This window comes from Lepisma saccharinum, chromosome 15 (assembly GCF_977018435.1).
Source record: "Lepisma saccharinum chromosome 15, izLepSacc3.1, whole genome shotgun sequence".
In the NCBI taxonomy this organism is placed as follows: Eukaryota; Metazoa; Arthropoda; class Insecta; order Zygentoma; family Lepismatidae; genus Lepisma; species Lepisma saccharinum.
The window spans coordinates 34,575,636-34,592,152 of NC_139243.1; the positions used below are offsets into that span (position 1 = coordinate 34,575,636).

The following is a 16,517-nucleotide window of genomic DNA, read 5'->3' on the forward strand; positions in this document are numbered from 1 at the left end:
ATCCATCTGGATTCCCATTTTGATGGTCACGAGTACTTTTTCGATCTCCTTTTTCGATCATTACCGTGCCAAATCACCCAATTCTGTTGCGCCGTTTTCTTGTCGACCAACAACTTTTACCTCCATTTTTTCGGGTGCGTTCATTGTTTCCTCCACGCCTGACGCAGTTTCCGAACACCTGATGACCAAACACTATCACACGTTCACACTTAAATCACTTTAACATCCACAGGTTTCTAACTACGACAGGAGTGCGTGCGTGTGTGTTAAGGCATAATTAACAAATACTTATATCCAATCTTTAAAACCTTATTATTAGAATATTAGATATTTGATGTCCCCTTTTCCCTTTTTTTTTTATCACTTCCGCCTCCGAGTTTCCGAACACTACTGTTTCTAACTGATTAGTCAAAATGTCCCTCATCGAGCGACAAATAGATTAAAAAATATTCACGCGAATTTAATAATAAATATTTGATGGTAGTTAAGTTTCTAATGAATAAACTGAAATTTCTACACAAAGTTTAATAATGTTTAATACTAAATCAACTAGTATTTGTTCCCTTTTTAAATTAACACAAAGAGCGATCTCTAGCGGTTAAATTTGTAACTTTGGCTTCCAGCTCAATTTATCCCCGTAAGCAGCTGCCCTCTCTCGGGAATTTCTCCGAGTTACGTATGCAATCACAGCACGGACAAGCAATCTTTACAGGTTAGGTTAGTTTTCCAACCATCAGAATATTACTGCAGCTGGCTCACGTTTCATCACCAAGGAAATTATGACTACAAACCGTCATAACCATTAAGTTACAAATATAACATTTATGATACCAATCATTGATATTCTACCAATCCAATGTAAAGATGGAAATGATCCATTAAAAACATCAAATTGCTCATTACCCTTCTTAATTAATGCATATAACTAGTGATTACAATGGGTTCTGCTTCTGAAAAGAAACTGCATATTTAGACATTTACATTAATAAACCAATATGAATTATATGTTTATAATCATAAAAAGAATATGAAAATGACAGAATTTGGCACAAAATTACAGGTTAATCATAGATATATTGAATCAGTAAAAAATACCTGTAATTTTACCAATACACCAAAATGTCTATACAGGAAAACCTCATTAATACGAAGTTCAAGGGACCAAAAAATGTCAACTTCGTATTAAACGACTTCGAGTTATCCAAACTTTTCAAGATGGCGCCTGTTTTCAGGTGTAAATAAAGTAGAGTATAAATTACCCCCACAAAGGATGTTTTGCACTTGGTGGTAGGTCAGAAAATAAACTTTATATGTACTATATAATAATATTGCACGTTTTAAAGAAAGTGTAAAAAATGTTACACAAAATGAGAATACGGAGCTTACGTGGACACAAAGATTCCAAGGTGAGGGTTAACACCATTTATCCTGCCTAGTTATACAACCAGTTATGCACGGGATGCATGTTGTGGCAAAAAGTATTTTAAAAAACGGTATTTTCTTTTAATTGTGCAAAGTCGTTGCTCTTCCACGAAATTCTCACAATTTTAGTTCATAAGAAACCCGTTTGCACGGAGACCTACGGAAAGGAAAACAATCTCGTTTATTGCAAGAAGTGAAACTCGGAAGAATCTTGACAATAGTCCCACTGGCGCGAGCAAGAGACGGGAGATAATCAGACAGAATGAATATTGGATGTTATGTGTGTTCACTAGAACATTATCCGTTACAGAAAAAAAAAAAAATCGGGTCTGTACATTTCGTTCTGGTTCGGCTGTCTAAAACACATCCTAAAAAAAGTAACATATTCTTTGCTTCAGTTAACTTCATATCCCCCCCCCCCTTTTCCCCTTTGCAGGGATCAGTTCAAACTCTTCCTCAACTTGCATTGTAATCCACTGAAAAAGTAAACACACAACTTGCAATGTTTGCACCGAATGTGTATCCTAGGACACATTAAACAGTGCCCCACTCGATAACCACTCTGGTTTGGATCCCACTTTAAACTGTATATTTAGTCCCGCTTAGCTCATCAGCATAAAATGAACTAAAAACAAGCTTTACGAAACTTGCGTATTTTCAGATTTATCGATAATTTATTGTAGGTTTCAGGAGTATTCTGGAGGTCAAACCCTCGCTCCGCCAAAACTTTTCGTCTCGTATTCCTACATTGAGCATTACTGGATGAGTCATTGCAGTTATCGGCAAGCCACAACTTTCCAGACGCTAGACTAAACACTGGTGCCAGCTGCAGCGTAAACACAATGAGACCCGCTGGAAGTTAGAGCAGCAGGTGGCAGAAGGGAAATCATCGGCATTTTAAAGATAACGCAGTTGTCCAAGACCGAACTTTTATCAGCAGTGTGAAAAAGAAAAATTATCCTTGCATTACCTTTTACCATGCAACAGACAATAATACGGGCAATATTTCCTTTCCAGACAGTTGCATTCAAACAAGAAAGAGGGACCTGAATTCTGCAATTATCACATTACCATGCACACCAGTGGCGGATAATGAGCTGTTGTAGGAGAAGGGAGGGGGTCACTTTTCTTTTACTTATCCTGCGGTTTTTGTTCGTTTTGAAGAAGGTATTCAGAACTGGTTGCTTTTTTTCAGACGCCAAAGGAAAGGAGCCCGTGTGTGCACACGAGCAAGAAAATCGTGGTCGAAACAATTAGCAATGGATCCCTCTCCCCCCCCCCCCCCTGTTTGCAGATAGAAAAAGGGGAGAAGTCACTCAGACAACAAAACACTGTTTTGGCAAATTTTATGACCGGCACCGTTGGGAAATGTATGAAGCGGGAAACTGGAGTTGCAACATACGTAAGATCGACGTCAACTTTTGCGGGAAACCTAGATGACAACGCATTAAACGGGTTGATGATATTTAGTTGGCCTATGAGGCTTTGATTATCTGTAACAGTTTCCCTTTTTTTATTAAGTTCTACAGGGCACAAAGAACACGCTTTTAATGAAAGTGGTTACCGGAAGTTGTCGGCTACCAGGCCAAAAGTTGCTCGCTCACGGGAAATTGCTGTAACTCGAGCTCAGAGCTAGACAGATGGGTGAGACTTCCAGGTGCCACGCATCTTGTATTTTGGAACATTCCTGCGATCTTATCTCACATTTCTCATCTAGCACTGGTGAATATTTCCAAGGTGGCGCATTCAGCGGGGAATATTCCTGCCATGCACATTGACAAAGAATGTCAATGTCCAGCGGGCATTTCCGACTGCTTCCCTCGAGTTGTCAGCAGCTCTTAGAACAAGGAAACATGTCAAGGTCAAGTTAAAATAACGTCCAAGCTCTCTCCACATTCGATCTTCTCTTGTCGACTTACGCAGGTGCCTACTTCAAATTAAGCAAAACCAGTTTTGCGGAAGGGTCTTGTAAACAACTTCGTATTAAAAATTATCCGTATTTCTATTTATCTGTACTGAAATACATTATAAATCCTATCTTATCGGTTGGGAAATGGGAAGAACTTCGGATTAAAGGGTACTTCGTATTAACCAATATCGTATTAACGAGGTTTTCCTGTATTTGCCAATACCGATAGACTAACAATTCACATCACTACTTCCAACTTTCTCTTTTACTGACAACTGTTTTGCAGTGCTATGGTGCATAGTATTAAGAAGAGGTAAGCATGTATAATGCACTTATGCATAAAGGATAGCGAATGTTAAATTCTGGTAGTAAGTGTATTTGCAGGGTGGCCACTCTAGGATTATGATAAAATTCAAGTATAATTCCCAGTTTTCAAGGTGAAAATCCAAAAATTCAAGGGTACAAGCAGATGTTTTCTCTATTTCAACATTACCACCTCTCACCACTCACACACATACACACAAAAAATAAATTAACAATATAAAGGGGTCTGTGTGATTCCAATGTATCCAAAAATTCTAACTCAATTAAATTAAACAGTGTGTATATATATATTTAAATATTTAATTCAAGGTGACGAGTTTACATTTGCCATTTCACATACTCAGAATCGAAATACATTTACAAACACAAGTCACAAATGTAATGGGACACACTAACATATGAAAAAATGTTAATTGTACAATAACTCAAACTCAAATTTACCTAATAAACTTCAAGATATCTAATTTTGCAACAATCTCCTGTCTGCCTGATAGATTTTTCTGCAAAGGACACTAACAAAGTTAACGGATTGAGAGAATTCGGTTTCATTTTCAACGCAGCTTTCTTTTCTTTGATAAAAATAAAAGCTAAACTGTGAAACCCTTGGCCCAGGGAATTATAAATATAAATGAATTAAATGTGATTTGTATTAATAAAAGTTGCAATTTTTCATCACTACGGAGAAATATTCACGCAGAATTCCCGGAGCCAATAATTCAAGCATAATTCCCAGAATTGAAGGAATTCCCAGTGAGTAGCCACCCTGATTTTACTATTCATTATTAATAAATCACATAATCCTTCTCAGAAATAAATAATGTTACCTTAATGGAGCAAATCCATCCCTTCCAGGGGTCCAGTTGAAAGTTATCTGATGCGATTGGACCTGACTTCTACTTATCTGGGGCACCGAGGGTGGTTCTGGTGGTGACCGGTTGTTGGTTGTGTACACGAGTGCATGGGCTGTTTTGCCCCATCCAAGCCTCGTCTGAGCAGTCACTGAAAACTTGTAATATTGTTCACCATGCATGTCCGTGAATCTGGAAAAAGAAGATGAGAAATGGAACAAATTTGCATGCATTTCTTAGATGAAAAATTCATAATTTATACCAATGGGGCTCAATTCCCACATTATACATTCAGTCTTGATGTTCCCATGATAGCAAATTTTTCTCAATGTTACATTTTCCTGCATTTTAAGTTCTTTCAGCTTCATCCCTAAAAAACGTCAAAATCGAGGCTCCACTGTATTACAATGTCGGTCACTACTTACACCCCTCTTCATACTGAGAATGGAAATAAAAATCTTAATTTGAAAATTCATTTTTGATAATTTTACACTACAGAAGGCAATTTTTTATTTGAAATAACAACTCTTGAAAATAAACATTAATTGTAAGCACAAAAACTAGGGCTTGGTATCAGAAAGTATTGGCTGGAATTTAATCGCTGATATTTTTCTAGGGTACAAGGGTCTCTTCAGGAACTTTCAGACCAAGTGGCAAGTGTCACTTGGGAACCAATGTTCAGAAATAAATGGAACTTTTCGAACTGAAGCTACACATGTCACTTCTTGCATGTCTCTCAGGCTGGGCCATTTTCTCAACACTGCATTGTGTCACCTTGTCTTGTTTGCGCATGCACTGTGAATGCTTTCTTGCAGACTGGAGGGTCCTGTATCGCTTGTCGCTTCAGTACGGAACTTCCATGTTGCTTGTCACTTCAGTCTGAAAACTCCCTTGGAGTCCACAAAAATGTCACACAACTATTGCAGAATCTAAATATTATGAAAATTTTGCAAAATGCATAATTTTCATTATTTGTGCGACATCATGCAGAGAAATGGATTTTGTGATTATCTCATGTGCAATTAATTATGAATAGTTTAAAGCAAAATTCTGGTAGATTGCTACAATGAAGTTACAATGAAATACCAATATGAACCTACTTTGAACAGTTACAATTTTCAAGAATTCATATTAGTATCAGTGGATGTCGTATGGAATAAAGGAATATATTTGGAAACTTGAGTCCTGTTGAAATTAAAAGAACTGGGGAAAAATCTATCATATTTCATTACAGAAACAGTTGTTGAAAGACAATCATTTAAAAAAATTCACTCCAGCAGAAATTCAGTGGAACCTCGATTTTTACATTTTTCAGGGAACCAAGGTGTAAAAACTTATGGATGGAAATATATTGTGTGAAAATGTCAAATCGGGTAACAAAAACATGTACACTGTACATGCAAGTTTACCAGTCAACCAATATGCTTCATTACATGTTGCAAAATAAATGCTGTAATATTTTTTTCTGAAATACTGCGTACTCAAGTCTGTAATGGTGACTGTTAGCATCGGCGTAACTTGGGACTTTACTTGGGGGGGGGGGGGGAGTACGAACTTGAGGCTTAACTTTGGGGGGGGGGGTAGAGTCGAAAAGTTTTTCATCCTATAAAAATAGTGGCCAGGATTATTTGCTAAATCACTAATATTATTATTTGAAAAGGTGTAAAATATGGTAAGTGACATTTTGGTCATTTTTGAGTTACAAAGTAAAATGTACCATCCTTCAATTTTCACTGAAATTGTCATGTCATACAATTTGCATTGGTCTCAGTGAGGCCTTCTGAAATTAATAAACACAACATAAAAACAATTTATCTATAGTATAGCTTCTAATAACCTTTTTCTTAATGAACTCAGAAATGACCAAAATGTCACTTACCATGTTTTACACAGAGTCCCTTCATTTATTGCTTAGCTTACATGTTAACAAAAGTATCCTTAACTTGTAAATTTTAACAAACCTGAAAATTTTGGGGGAGCAAGTGCGCACCTTGCCCCCGCCAAGTTACACCTATGACTGTTAGCATATCATACACAAGGAAAAAAACAAACCTCATCTGCAAATCACAGAAACACTCTGTATCCCTGACCTCATAACTGAATGCAGAAACAGAACTGAACATTGAGCCTAACCTAGTCCATATTTTCATGGGAGATAATGCAGAGCCTCATTTAATCCAAATACTTTAAAGTACTTCTTGGCTTTCTAGTTATCAAACTTACGTGTAGGTCCTGTCCGATGGAGGGAATTCTTTGGCAAAAGGTTGGACTTTACTCCCATCCAGCTGGTACTCCACTTTGTACGCAAGAATTGCTCCATTGGGATCCTCTGGCACATCCCAAATGATTCTGGCAGATGTCAACGAGACATCAGGGAACGACACGTTTGATGGAGACCCAGGTACTTTGGAAGAAAGAAAGGAATACAATGTTTAATCTTTGCAAAAAAGACATTTGGAGCTACGATAAAGTTACATATAATAAAGAAATCACAGACAATTGTTAAAACAAACTTCTTTTGTATCTACATTATTTTTCACAATTTTAATCCACATACCTTATTAATTTGCATACAGCAGTGATGATGGAATATACATACAGGGTGGACAATATGTCACAAAGGGATTTAAAATTCTAACAACTTTTCTGCTTTGTTATTTTTCAAATTTTACGCTGTTCAAGTTTGGGAGGGAATATCTTGGCAATTTAATACAGAGAGAGGTAAATTTCTCGTATCGGACAAACGGCTGAAATTTGCTAGTTCATTTAATTTGAATATTCGTACTTACGTATTCTGCATTGAGAACAACACGCTAAATGGCGGTCACAGTTTCACTACACTTGGCATGCAGTTTCCACCCCACTGCACTTAAAAATACCTACATAGCCCCACAAACCATTGACGCATAGCCCCACGAACCATTCATACATAGCCCCACAAACCATTTCCAGTAAGGTTAGGTTAGGTAGGGTCACGTATAGGTTACAATAGTTAAAAATTGGCTTCGAAAAAATATGCATAGCCCCACTCACCATTCTCACTTCCACAAGTATAAAGAAACTGCATTCAGTAAGTAATTTCTCTTGTAAATTTGAAGAAATCCGTTTGCCCGATATGAGAAATTTACCCAGAGAAATTCAACACTGAGCAACAAGCAAAGAATTGTACATTTTTATTTTGAAAATCAGTTTTCAGTTGGTTAGAGAATAATTTCACAAGGACATGATAAACTGGCCACTTAGGTCTCCAGACCTGGTGGCTCAAAGAGTGTTTCCATGAGGTTATCTGAAGGAAAATGTGTATGTCAACAAGCTCCACATACTCTTAACAGTTGAAGAACACTATCCAAACAGACATTAAGGTGCTGTGCATTTGCTGTCTTACAGAGCATGAAAAACTAAATATGCTGACCAAGGCAGTAATTTATTTTATTAAAAACATAAACTAACGTAACGTTTCAACCTTCTAGCAAGGTCTTCTTCAGACTCTGTATCAAGTACAAAAGTAACCAGATACAACAAGAAGGGTAATATATATACACAAACATTACTCCCTCCAGACTATTTAGAAAGTTGTTTGGAACTTTCTAGTAGATGACTTTCACTTTCCAACTTTACTTTCACCTAAAAGGCTAAACACAATTACTTCCATATAGAATGTGGTTGGACTTTTTAATCTCACGCTCTTTTCCCTTCATTTTTCTTCCTTCTCCTCTCCTCTTTTTCTCTTGTCCTTTCCACTCTTTCCAACATCTTCTTCCATTCTTTGTTTAACTTCAGTCCCCCATTCCAGTTCATTGTGTCTTCTTCGCCTTTCTTCTCTATTTCCTTGGCTTCCTTCCATTTTCTCACTAGCATTCTCTTCTCCCTTCCTATTTGCTTAGCCTCATCCCACTCTATGTCATGTCCTGTTTCTCTCGTGTGTTTAAATATTGCATTTCTCTCTCTCTTAAGTCGTACATCATCCCTATGTTGTTTCAACCTGTCTTTCAGCCTTTTTTTCGTTTCTCCTATGTACACACTCTGACATTCTTTACATTTTACTTCGTAGATAATCCCTTCTTCTTCCTCTTCTCTGTTTTCCTTTTTCTTGTTAGCATTCCTCGCTATTCCTAAGATGCTTCTCCCTCCCTTCCTGTAAGTTTTAATTCCTGCTTTCCTAAGCACTTTGCATATCTTTTCTGTGGTCTTCCCCATACTCCTTATTCCAAACCTTCTCTCCTCTTTTTCTTTCTCTTCCAATTCTCCCCTGCCCGTTTTCTTACTTCTTCTGTTTATGTCCAGTCTATCCTGCTTCTCATAGCCATTCTTTTCCAGCTGTTTCCATAGGCTATTTATTTTGCCTTCTTTTTCACATTCTTTCATGCATATTTTCTTGATTCTGTCCTCCATATTCTTTATAAAATTTATTTTTGTCACCTCACTTACATCACTTCTTTTGTGGCAGAATACCCCTGCTGCACACTTCTTCTGATGCCAAGCGGTTTCAATTTCTTGTCCTCTTTTCCTTTTCATCAATATATCTAGATAGCTTAACTTGTCTTCTTCTTCTATTTCAAGTTCCAATAATATCCCTCTTTCTTCATCTTGAATTTCTTTGGCAAAAATGTCAAGCTGCCTCTTCGTTCCCTTCCATATGCCAAAACAGTCGTCCACATATCTGCAAAACAGAATCATTTTGTCACCTCCCTTTTCTATCACTTTCTTTTCCCATTCATTCATAACCAATTCAGTCAATGCTGGGCTTAGACTGGAACCTATATTTAGTCCTTCACTCATTAACATTATTTTATCTCCCATTATACTGTAACCGTTATTCCAAATGGTTTCCAGCGCCTTCACTACCCTTTCACTATCCCATTCTCCTATAATTTCTTGTCCCATTCTCTTTTTAATAATGTCCAAAACGTGTCCCCTCTTGATGCTCGGGAACATACTTTTCACGTCTAAGCTAAACATTGTCGTCTTCATCTCATTTAACTTAAGTCCTTTTATGAGGTCTACTACTTGTTCACTGTTCTTAACTGCTCTGCTTTCTTGCTGTGTTACTAACACGTCAATAACTTTCTTTAATTTCTTTTCTAAGGGTTCCAAAATATTGTTTCTGCATGAAGCTGAAAATGAAAGGATTTGGGCAATGTGGTTTTCCATAAATATTGTAAACTTTTCTCCAAACTTTATAAAATATTATACCATAAAAGCAATAACAATAATGAATAAATAATGTTATTAAACGTTGAAATTCTTTCTTGACTTGTACACCACCCTGTATATCTTGATAAAATGTGTTTTAAGTATACTTTTTGCACAGATAGGTTAATTGAGACTAGATGTAGTCTTTGATGCAGAAATGGCATTCATATTTAATTACAAAGTAAACAAAATCCCCAGATCTAAACAACATTCAAGGCTCTTCTTAAGCTAAAACTTCACTACACATGTGCATGTGAATTTACTGCATACATATACGAGGGAGAATCAAATGAAAACCGCAAAAGTGCCATTAAAAATATTTTTGTCTTTCTAGGGGTTTGGAAATTTGCAGACACAGTCCTTGACATCTTTCCGAGCTGGTAGTACGAAGCAGGGTCGGTAGGTGGGGTTGGATGTGAGTAACAGCTGATTCAAGATGACAGCACCACTACGCAGTTGCACCAAGCAGGAACAGCGTGGAGTTATTAGATTTTTATGGAGTGAAGGTGTGAAACCGGTTGATATTCATCGGAAAATGCAGACGAAGTATGGGGACGCCTGTCTGTCACAGCGGCAAGTCTACGATTGGTGCAAGAAATTCGCAGAAGGTACAACTTTATTGACTGATGCTCTCCTTTCGGGTCAGGCTCAGCGAGTTGTGACAGAGGAGTCCATAGCCGCAGCAGATCGGCTTATTCACGAAAACCGGCATGTCACCCTGCCTGAAATGGCTTCCTTGCTGAATATGAGCTTCGGTTCAGTACAACACATAGTGCATGACGAACTCCACTACAGAAAGGTGTCCGCCAAGTGGATTCCTCGACAGCTGACGCAGGAACTGAAAGTCCGTCGGGTTGACGCATGTCAAGAGCTGCTGAGGCGTTATGAAGAGGAGGGTGAGGATTTTCTAGCTCATATTGTCACCGGGGGTGAAAGTTTGGTGCACCATTTTCAACCGGAGACAAAACGTGCAAGCAAAGAATGGCGACATTCGTCTTCGCTGAAACCAAAGAAATTTCGCAGCCAGCCCTCTGCAGGGAAAGTCATGCTGACTTTATTCTGGGATAAGAAAGGTCATATTCTGGAACACTACGTGCCCCCACGTACGACAGTGATTAGTGCCGCCTACACCGACCTTCTCAAGAACCATTTGAGGCCAGCGATACGCACAAAGCGAAGGGGATTGCTGAGTGCAGGTGTTATGCTTCAACATGATAACGCCCGTCCTCATTCTGCCCGTGCAACCATGAAAACCATCGATGACCTTCGCTTCAACTGTCTACCACATCCGCCATACTCACCAGATTTGGCACCATCTGATTTCCACATCTTTGGTCCATTAAAGGAGCACCTTGGAGGGCAGAGGTTCAAGTTTGATGAAGACATCCAATCGGCGGTGCACGAGTGGCTACACAGTCAACCGAAAAAAAAATTCTCACGCGGTATCGAAGCACTACCTATCCGATGGCGTAAGTGCATTGAACTGGGAGGGAACTATACAGAAAAATAATGTACAATTAAACATTATCCCTGCATTAAAATAGTGGAAAAAATTTAATTGCGGTTTTCATTTGATTCTCCCTCGTATATATATATATATATTTACAAATGCTGGATAGCAGGGGTGCCCACAGGGGGGGATTATGGCACAAGCTGTGCCATCGAGATTTTTGGGGGGATTTTTTCCCTTCAAATAATATAAAATTCAACATTTATACATTCTTCCAAAACATATGTAAAAATTTTACATCTAAAATGCACCATATTTAATCCATTAGAAGAAGAAAAAAAAGTGTTTAAGGGTATTACCGAGGAGGGGGGGGGAGATATCCAACTCTTACATATTAGACCTTAATTGACCCGTGGGTTCCTGGGGGGATTATAATTTAAACATTCGGGGAGACAGTATCCAACTCTAGGTCTTAAATTATGGCAGGTATTTTAGTTAGGGGGGGGGGATTGAGCAATAAATTGAGGGGGTATCCAATTCTTGTCTATTATCATTGTCTTAGACTTGCGGAAATTCTGGAGGAGGCAATACACACTCTTCAATATCAACAGTAAGTCTAAAATTGGCATGGGAATTTTGGTGGTAGGATTGAGAAGCTATTGAATTTAAATGTTAAATCTTAGATTGTCAAGGGATTTCTGTAGTGGAGAGAGAGAAAGAGTTCGAACATTAAATTTTGGAGACTGTATTTAGCGATATGGTATCCACACGTTTTCGACCCCAAACGTGCCAAAAGAGAAGATGGAAAAGACAAAATATCTCTGGATCCTAAGAAATGGATGTAAACATTTTCTTGCTCGCTTTGCTCGCAGTGATGTGTTGCGAGGATGCGTGTTTGGTGCTTTACTTAGGTGAACGTGAAGTTTTATACTATAGCTGCATTACAAGACATAAGCGATATTCATGAAGCTTAGTGTTGGTATACTGCTTAATTTAAAGCAGGTGCATCATTGGGAACAAAAATATATCAATTCTAACTTCTTGGCACAGGAAAATTTTACTTTAAAAAGTTAAATTTGCACTGAAGATAAAATCCATGTCATTATTGTTGTGGGTTACTAAAATAATTATATTTACCCCAAGAAGTGGCTGGTAGGATGGTGAGGTCTTTGAAAGAGAAACTATATAATATAATAACCCTGAACTTAAGAATTTCTAGCTAGGGGTCTCGTGAAACAATAATTGAATCCAGCATTTGGCTGGAGCATGATATTTGGTTTGCCAAGGTTGAATTTTCTATCTTTATCTTAAGTTGTGTAACAATTTGTGTTAAATATTCAAATTGTGAGTTTCATAAACACACCCACAAACACTAGTTTTATGCATATTTACATAATTTAATTTACTACATTTAACCAATCAATGTACTAGCTTTAAGTTTTTCGAAAATCGAACAATTAAAAAATATGGACAGTTTAACATGGTATTTCATTCAAATAGACATCAATTACTACGAATTCATCCAAACTATTTTGGGGGCATTATGATGAACGATTTTAGGGGTGGTCTTGAGTGATGGGCCCCCTGTTTAGGTAGGAAGGGCAGATCAAGTATAGTGTTCAGTAAAGCTAAGATAAGAGTTACTTTCAGTAGACACGCTGTCGTAATTAAATACTTTGTGGGGATTACGATTTGGTTTGAGGGTGTGAATGATATGATTTGGGGGGATGCATGTCATGATTTTTGGGAGGGATGCACCATTGGCCTTGGGGGGGGGGGGGGATGGGCACCCCTGCTGGATAGCATATGAAACACAGTTGGTCCAACATTAGAAGAACTTCTACAGTCAATATTCTATCCTACAATGTTGGTGCAAGAGTTCTACACTTTGTCACTGACATATCCAATTACATATGAAAGAATGTACCCTCTTGGTACTTTTATTGGCTAGAAAATGCTTCATCTTTGTCTGAAGAGTATAATATTGTTTATTAACAGCAAGAAAATCTTTATGTATGGAATATTTAAGTGGAAATTAGGGAAAGAGTTGGTTACACTGTTACTTTCATCCCATATAACTACTGCCAATATTAGTGCCTTCAATAATATTGTTTATAAGAACATAATATTTCCATCACATGTTATGGATTTTTTTTTGGTGTTATTCCAACTAATGCATTTCTTTCTTTGATCTTGATCTTATACTTTTTACTCTCATGAATGTAACAAGGTTGAATTCACTTCTTACACAAATACGTCATGGCAATTAATTTCTTTTTGCAAGAATGCAAAAATTCAAATATGAATATACAAATGGAAAAAATGAACAATGTAGATCATGTGCACCAGGGCTTAGTAGGAAATTGAAAAAAAAGTTTCATTCTATAGTCACATGGATACATTGTCAGTACATGTGGGAGATTGTTTCGGACTAAGAGAAAATTGCCATTGCAGTGAAACGGAGATGTCCTGACTCATACCTGATGCAGTGGATGGTATTCGACGCCACTCACATGTGGGAAATAGTCTCCAACATTATTGGCAGTGTGTTGTGGACACTCTCGTCAACTACTGAGAGGGTACATTAGGCACTTTGTTTGTACCTCTTTTGTTTTTGTACTGACAATGTAGCCTTGTGACTAATACACACATATAGAACAAAACTTTTTTTTATTATTTTCCTTCCTTACTAATCCCTGGTACACATGACCTGCCTTGTTCATACATTGTTCAATACCATAAAGTATCCTCTTCTATTTGTATATTTTGAATTTTAGTACCAGTCCTGCATTCTCACGAAAAAAAAATAGTTGCCATGACATAATAATTTCATGTTTTTATTTAGAAAAATTACTACAGGTGAATAAAGAATTTTTCACAATGAAATGGACAAATCAAATTATTATATATTTGTGTAAGAAGACAGTTTAATATATTGCAACCAAAGTCAAATCATATTTCCAATTCCTTTGCTCTTTTATGAAAACACTGTAACTTGGTATACTTGTAAAAATTAATAAACTTACCATCTTCAAAAGTTTGTACCCTAACTGGAGGGGTACTGAGAACTCCATCCCCTAGACGAGTGTAAGCCAACACCTGGATGTGATACTGTACATACTTGCGCAGCTCAGTTAAAGTGGTTGTAAATGTTGAGTTGCTTGGAATGTCTTTGTACTGGAAAACAAAAATATTCATACTTTAGAAGAACAAAATAATTTATACGATTGAGTGATCAAACACAATGAAACAAAATGCCAAACGAATCATACACATATATTTGGCTTAGAAACTGTATTACAGCTTGTCTGGATAATACATTATAATTTGCAACATATGTATTTATAAACATAGATTCAGAGCTGCTTGAAAAAGTCACTGGAAATTATTCTTCTGTAAAATAAAAATAAAAAGTAAAGAGACTGCCTGCACATTTTAGCATACTGTGAAGGCTTATTGGGAATGTAGAGCTAGGGTCCCATACATTCACAATCTCAGCAATTTGTGGAGGTGATGCGATCTGCACCATGCCCTAGCCACATTTACTCTCCAAAGTTGCCCCCAGGTACCGATTTGTTAGAGGCTGGGTAAACCCCAGAGCCAATCTCTGCAGGGTCTGATTAACATTATTTCCTACATGATTTAAATATGAGAGGAAAATAATGATATATATCAATACTTCAGTCACTGAAAGAAATAAACAAGAGATAATAACCTGTGCATAACAGCCCATGCCTCATTACCATCTGTCAAGGTGGGATATCATCCAACCAGTTACGGCATTGACATGTGGTCAGCACGACAAACCCCCAGTTGTAGGATTTCAGGACTGAGTTTCGGTACTCATTTGTAGCTCTCCAATTTTCTCATGATGGTGGGTGGCCACTGGTCCCATACACAGGCCGAAATCTAAGGAAAAGTTGTTATGCTCCCCCCAGGAGACTCGAACCTGCATGCATCCTGTAGCCAAAACCCAATGCAGGATGCCTTAGATCGTACAACCACAGTGCAAGACACGAGGGACATCAATCTACAAAATATACTTCTTATGTCTGATACTTTATGATATGTGTGTATTTCACACTTATAAGTTCCCTTTTCATTTTCCCATGCAAATTTTCTTTGCGATCAATTTCAGGTCAATTCCTGGCATTGGAATATTCTCAAGCATCCAGCATACAGTCCAGACCTGGCCCTGTCAGACTTTCACCTGTTCGGTCCACTGAAGGAACAAATTGCTGGCAAACGCTTCAGCTACGACACAGAAGTTATGACAGCCATGCATCATTGGTTACATGTCCAGCCGAACGATTTCTACCGCATGGGCATCAAAAAATTAGTGTCACGGTGGGACAAATGTATAAATGTGAATGGATGTTATGTAGAAAAGTAAGAGTAATGTTCAATCTTCAAAATGTATATTTCAGTTTTTGTGAATACATTTCTGTTTGGCCGTAAAAAATCTTGCTTCCACAAGTGCAGGTGATCATGTAGACACCACTTCTTGCATTGGGGTTAATGTAATATTGTTTGAAATGGATCAGGTTGGAGGCTAAGGAAGGAAGGGGCCTGGTCTGCTATCTTGAAACTGTGCCTAGTTAGAACTTTTTGAATTTTCTTGGTTAGGTTAGGATGTCGGGGGAGGCTGATCCATGTGAATTTGTCAAAAGCAAAGAATACATTCAAATGTAAAAAAAAAAAAAAATTATCATTTGTGTTCAATATAAAATGGCTGTAGTTACAAAGACAGTCTGCAAAGAAGAAAAACTCACCTTAAAGGGTGTTCTTGTGTTGGCACCATAAAACACTTTATATCCTTCAATCAAACCATTCTGGTGCTCCTTGGGAACCTCGCCCCAGCGGACTACAATTGTTGTTGACGAGGTTGCATTTGCATGGACATCCAAAGGCCCAAAACTAGGAACTGAAATAAGATTAAGTCAATTGTTTAATATGGACAATAGCACATTAACACACAATTGCTCATGCTGTTCAATTAAATCTAACAATGATGGCTTGTGCTTTTCGTGTTATTTTATGTTGAGTTTTCTTTTTTATCTCTGAAGATCAACAAGCACATGCCTTTTCTAAGAGTGCAAGTTCTAGTGCTGCATATTCAGGTGTATATGCCCAAGGCCTCCATTCACCACAGAAATGGTCAGATGTAAGAAGAGAAGCTTTAAGCATAAACAACATTTAATTATGACAATGTTTTTTTAAAGTTTTTTTTTCAGTCTCCATATTTGAAACAAATTGTGAAAATATTTAATGTGTGTCATGCTGTTTGTTTTAGTTCTCTGGCTACAGGGTAAGTCTGATTTTAACATGACTGTTCCGCCCCATTTCAAAAGATTTTTTTTTAATTCAGTAA

The 16,517-nt window shown here is 37.5% G+C and overlaps 1 protein-coding gene across 2 annotated transcripts in view; it reads right to left on the reverse strand.

Moving 5' to 3' along the window:
- sdk (sidekick cell adhesion molecule) overlaps positions 1-16,517 on the reverse strand; it is a 263,671-nt gene that overhangs the window by 29,713 nt on the left and 217,441 nt on the right. For both annotated transcript variants that reach the window (XM_083136801.1, XM_083136800.1), the window contains 4 exons: positions 15,919-16,070; positions 14,173-14,323; positions 6,727-6,907; positions 4,480-4,695 (listed from right to left, as the gene is read on the reverse strand). In XM_083136801.1, the coding sequence (XP_082992927.1) occupies positions 4,480-4,695; positions 6,727-6,907; positions 14,173-14,323; positions 15,919-16,070 (700 nt within the window). The remainder of the gene's footprint in view (positions 1-4,479; positions 4,696-6,726; positions 6,908-14,172; positions 14,324-15,918; positions 16,071-16,517) is intronic.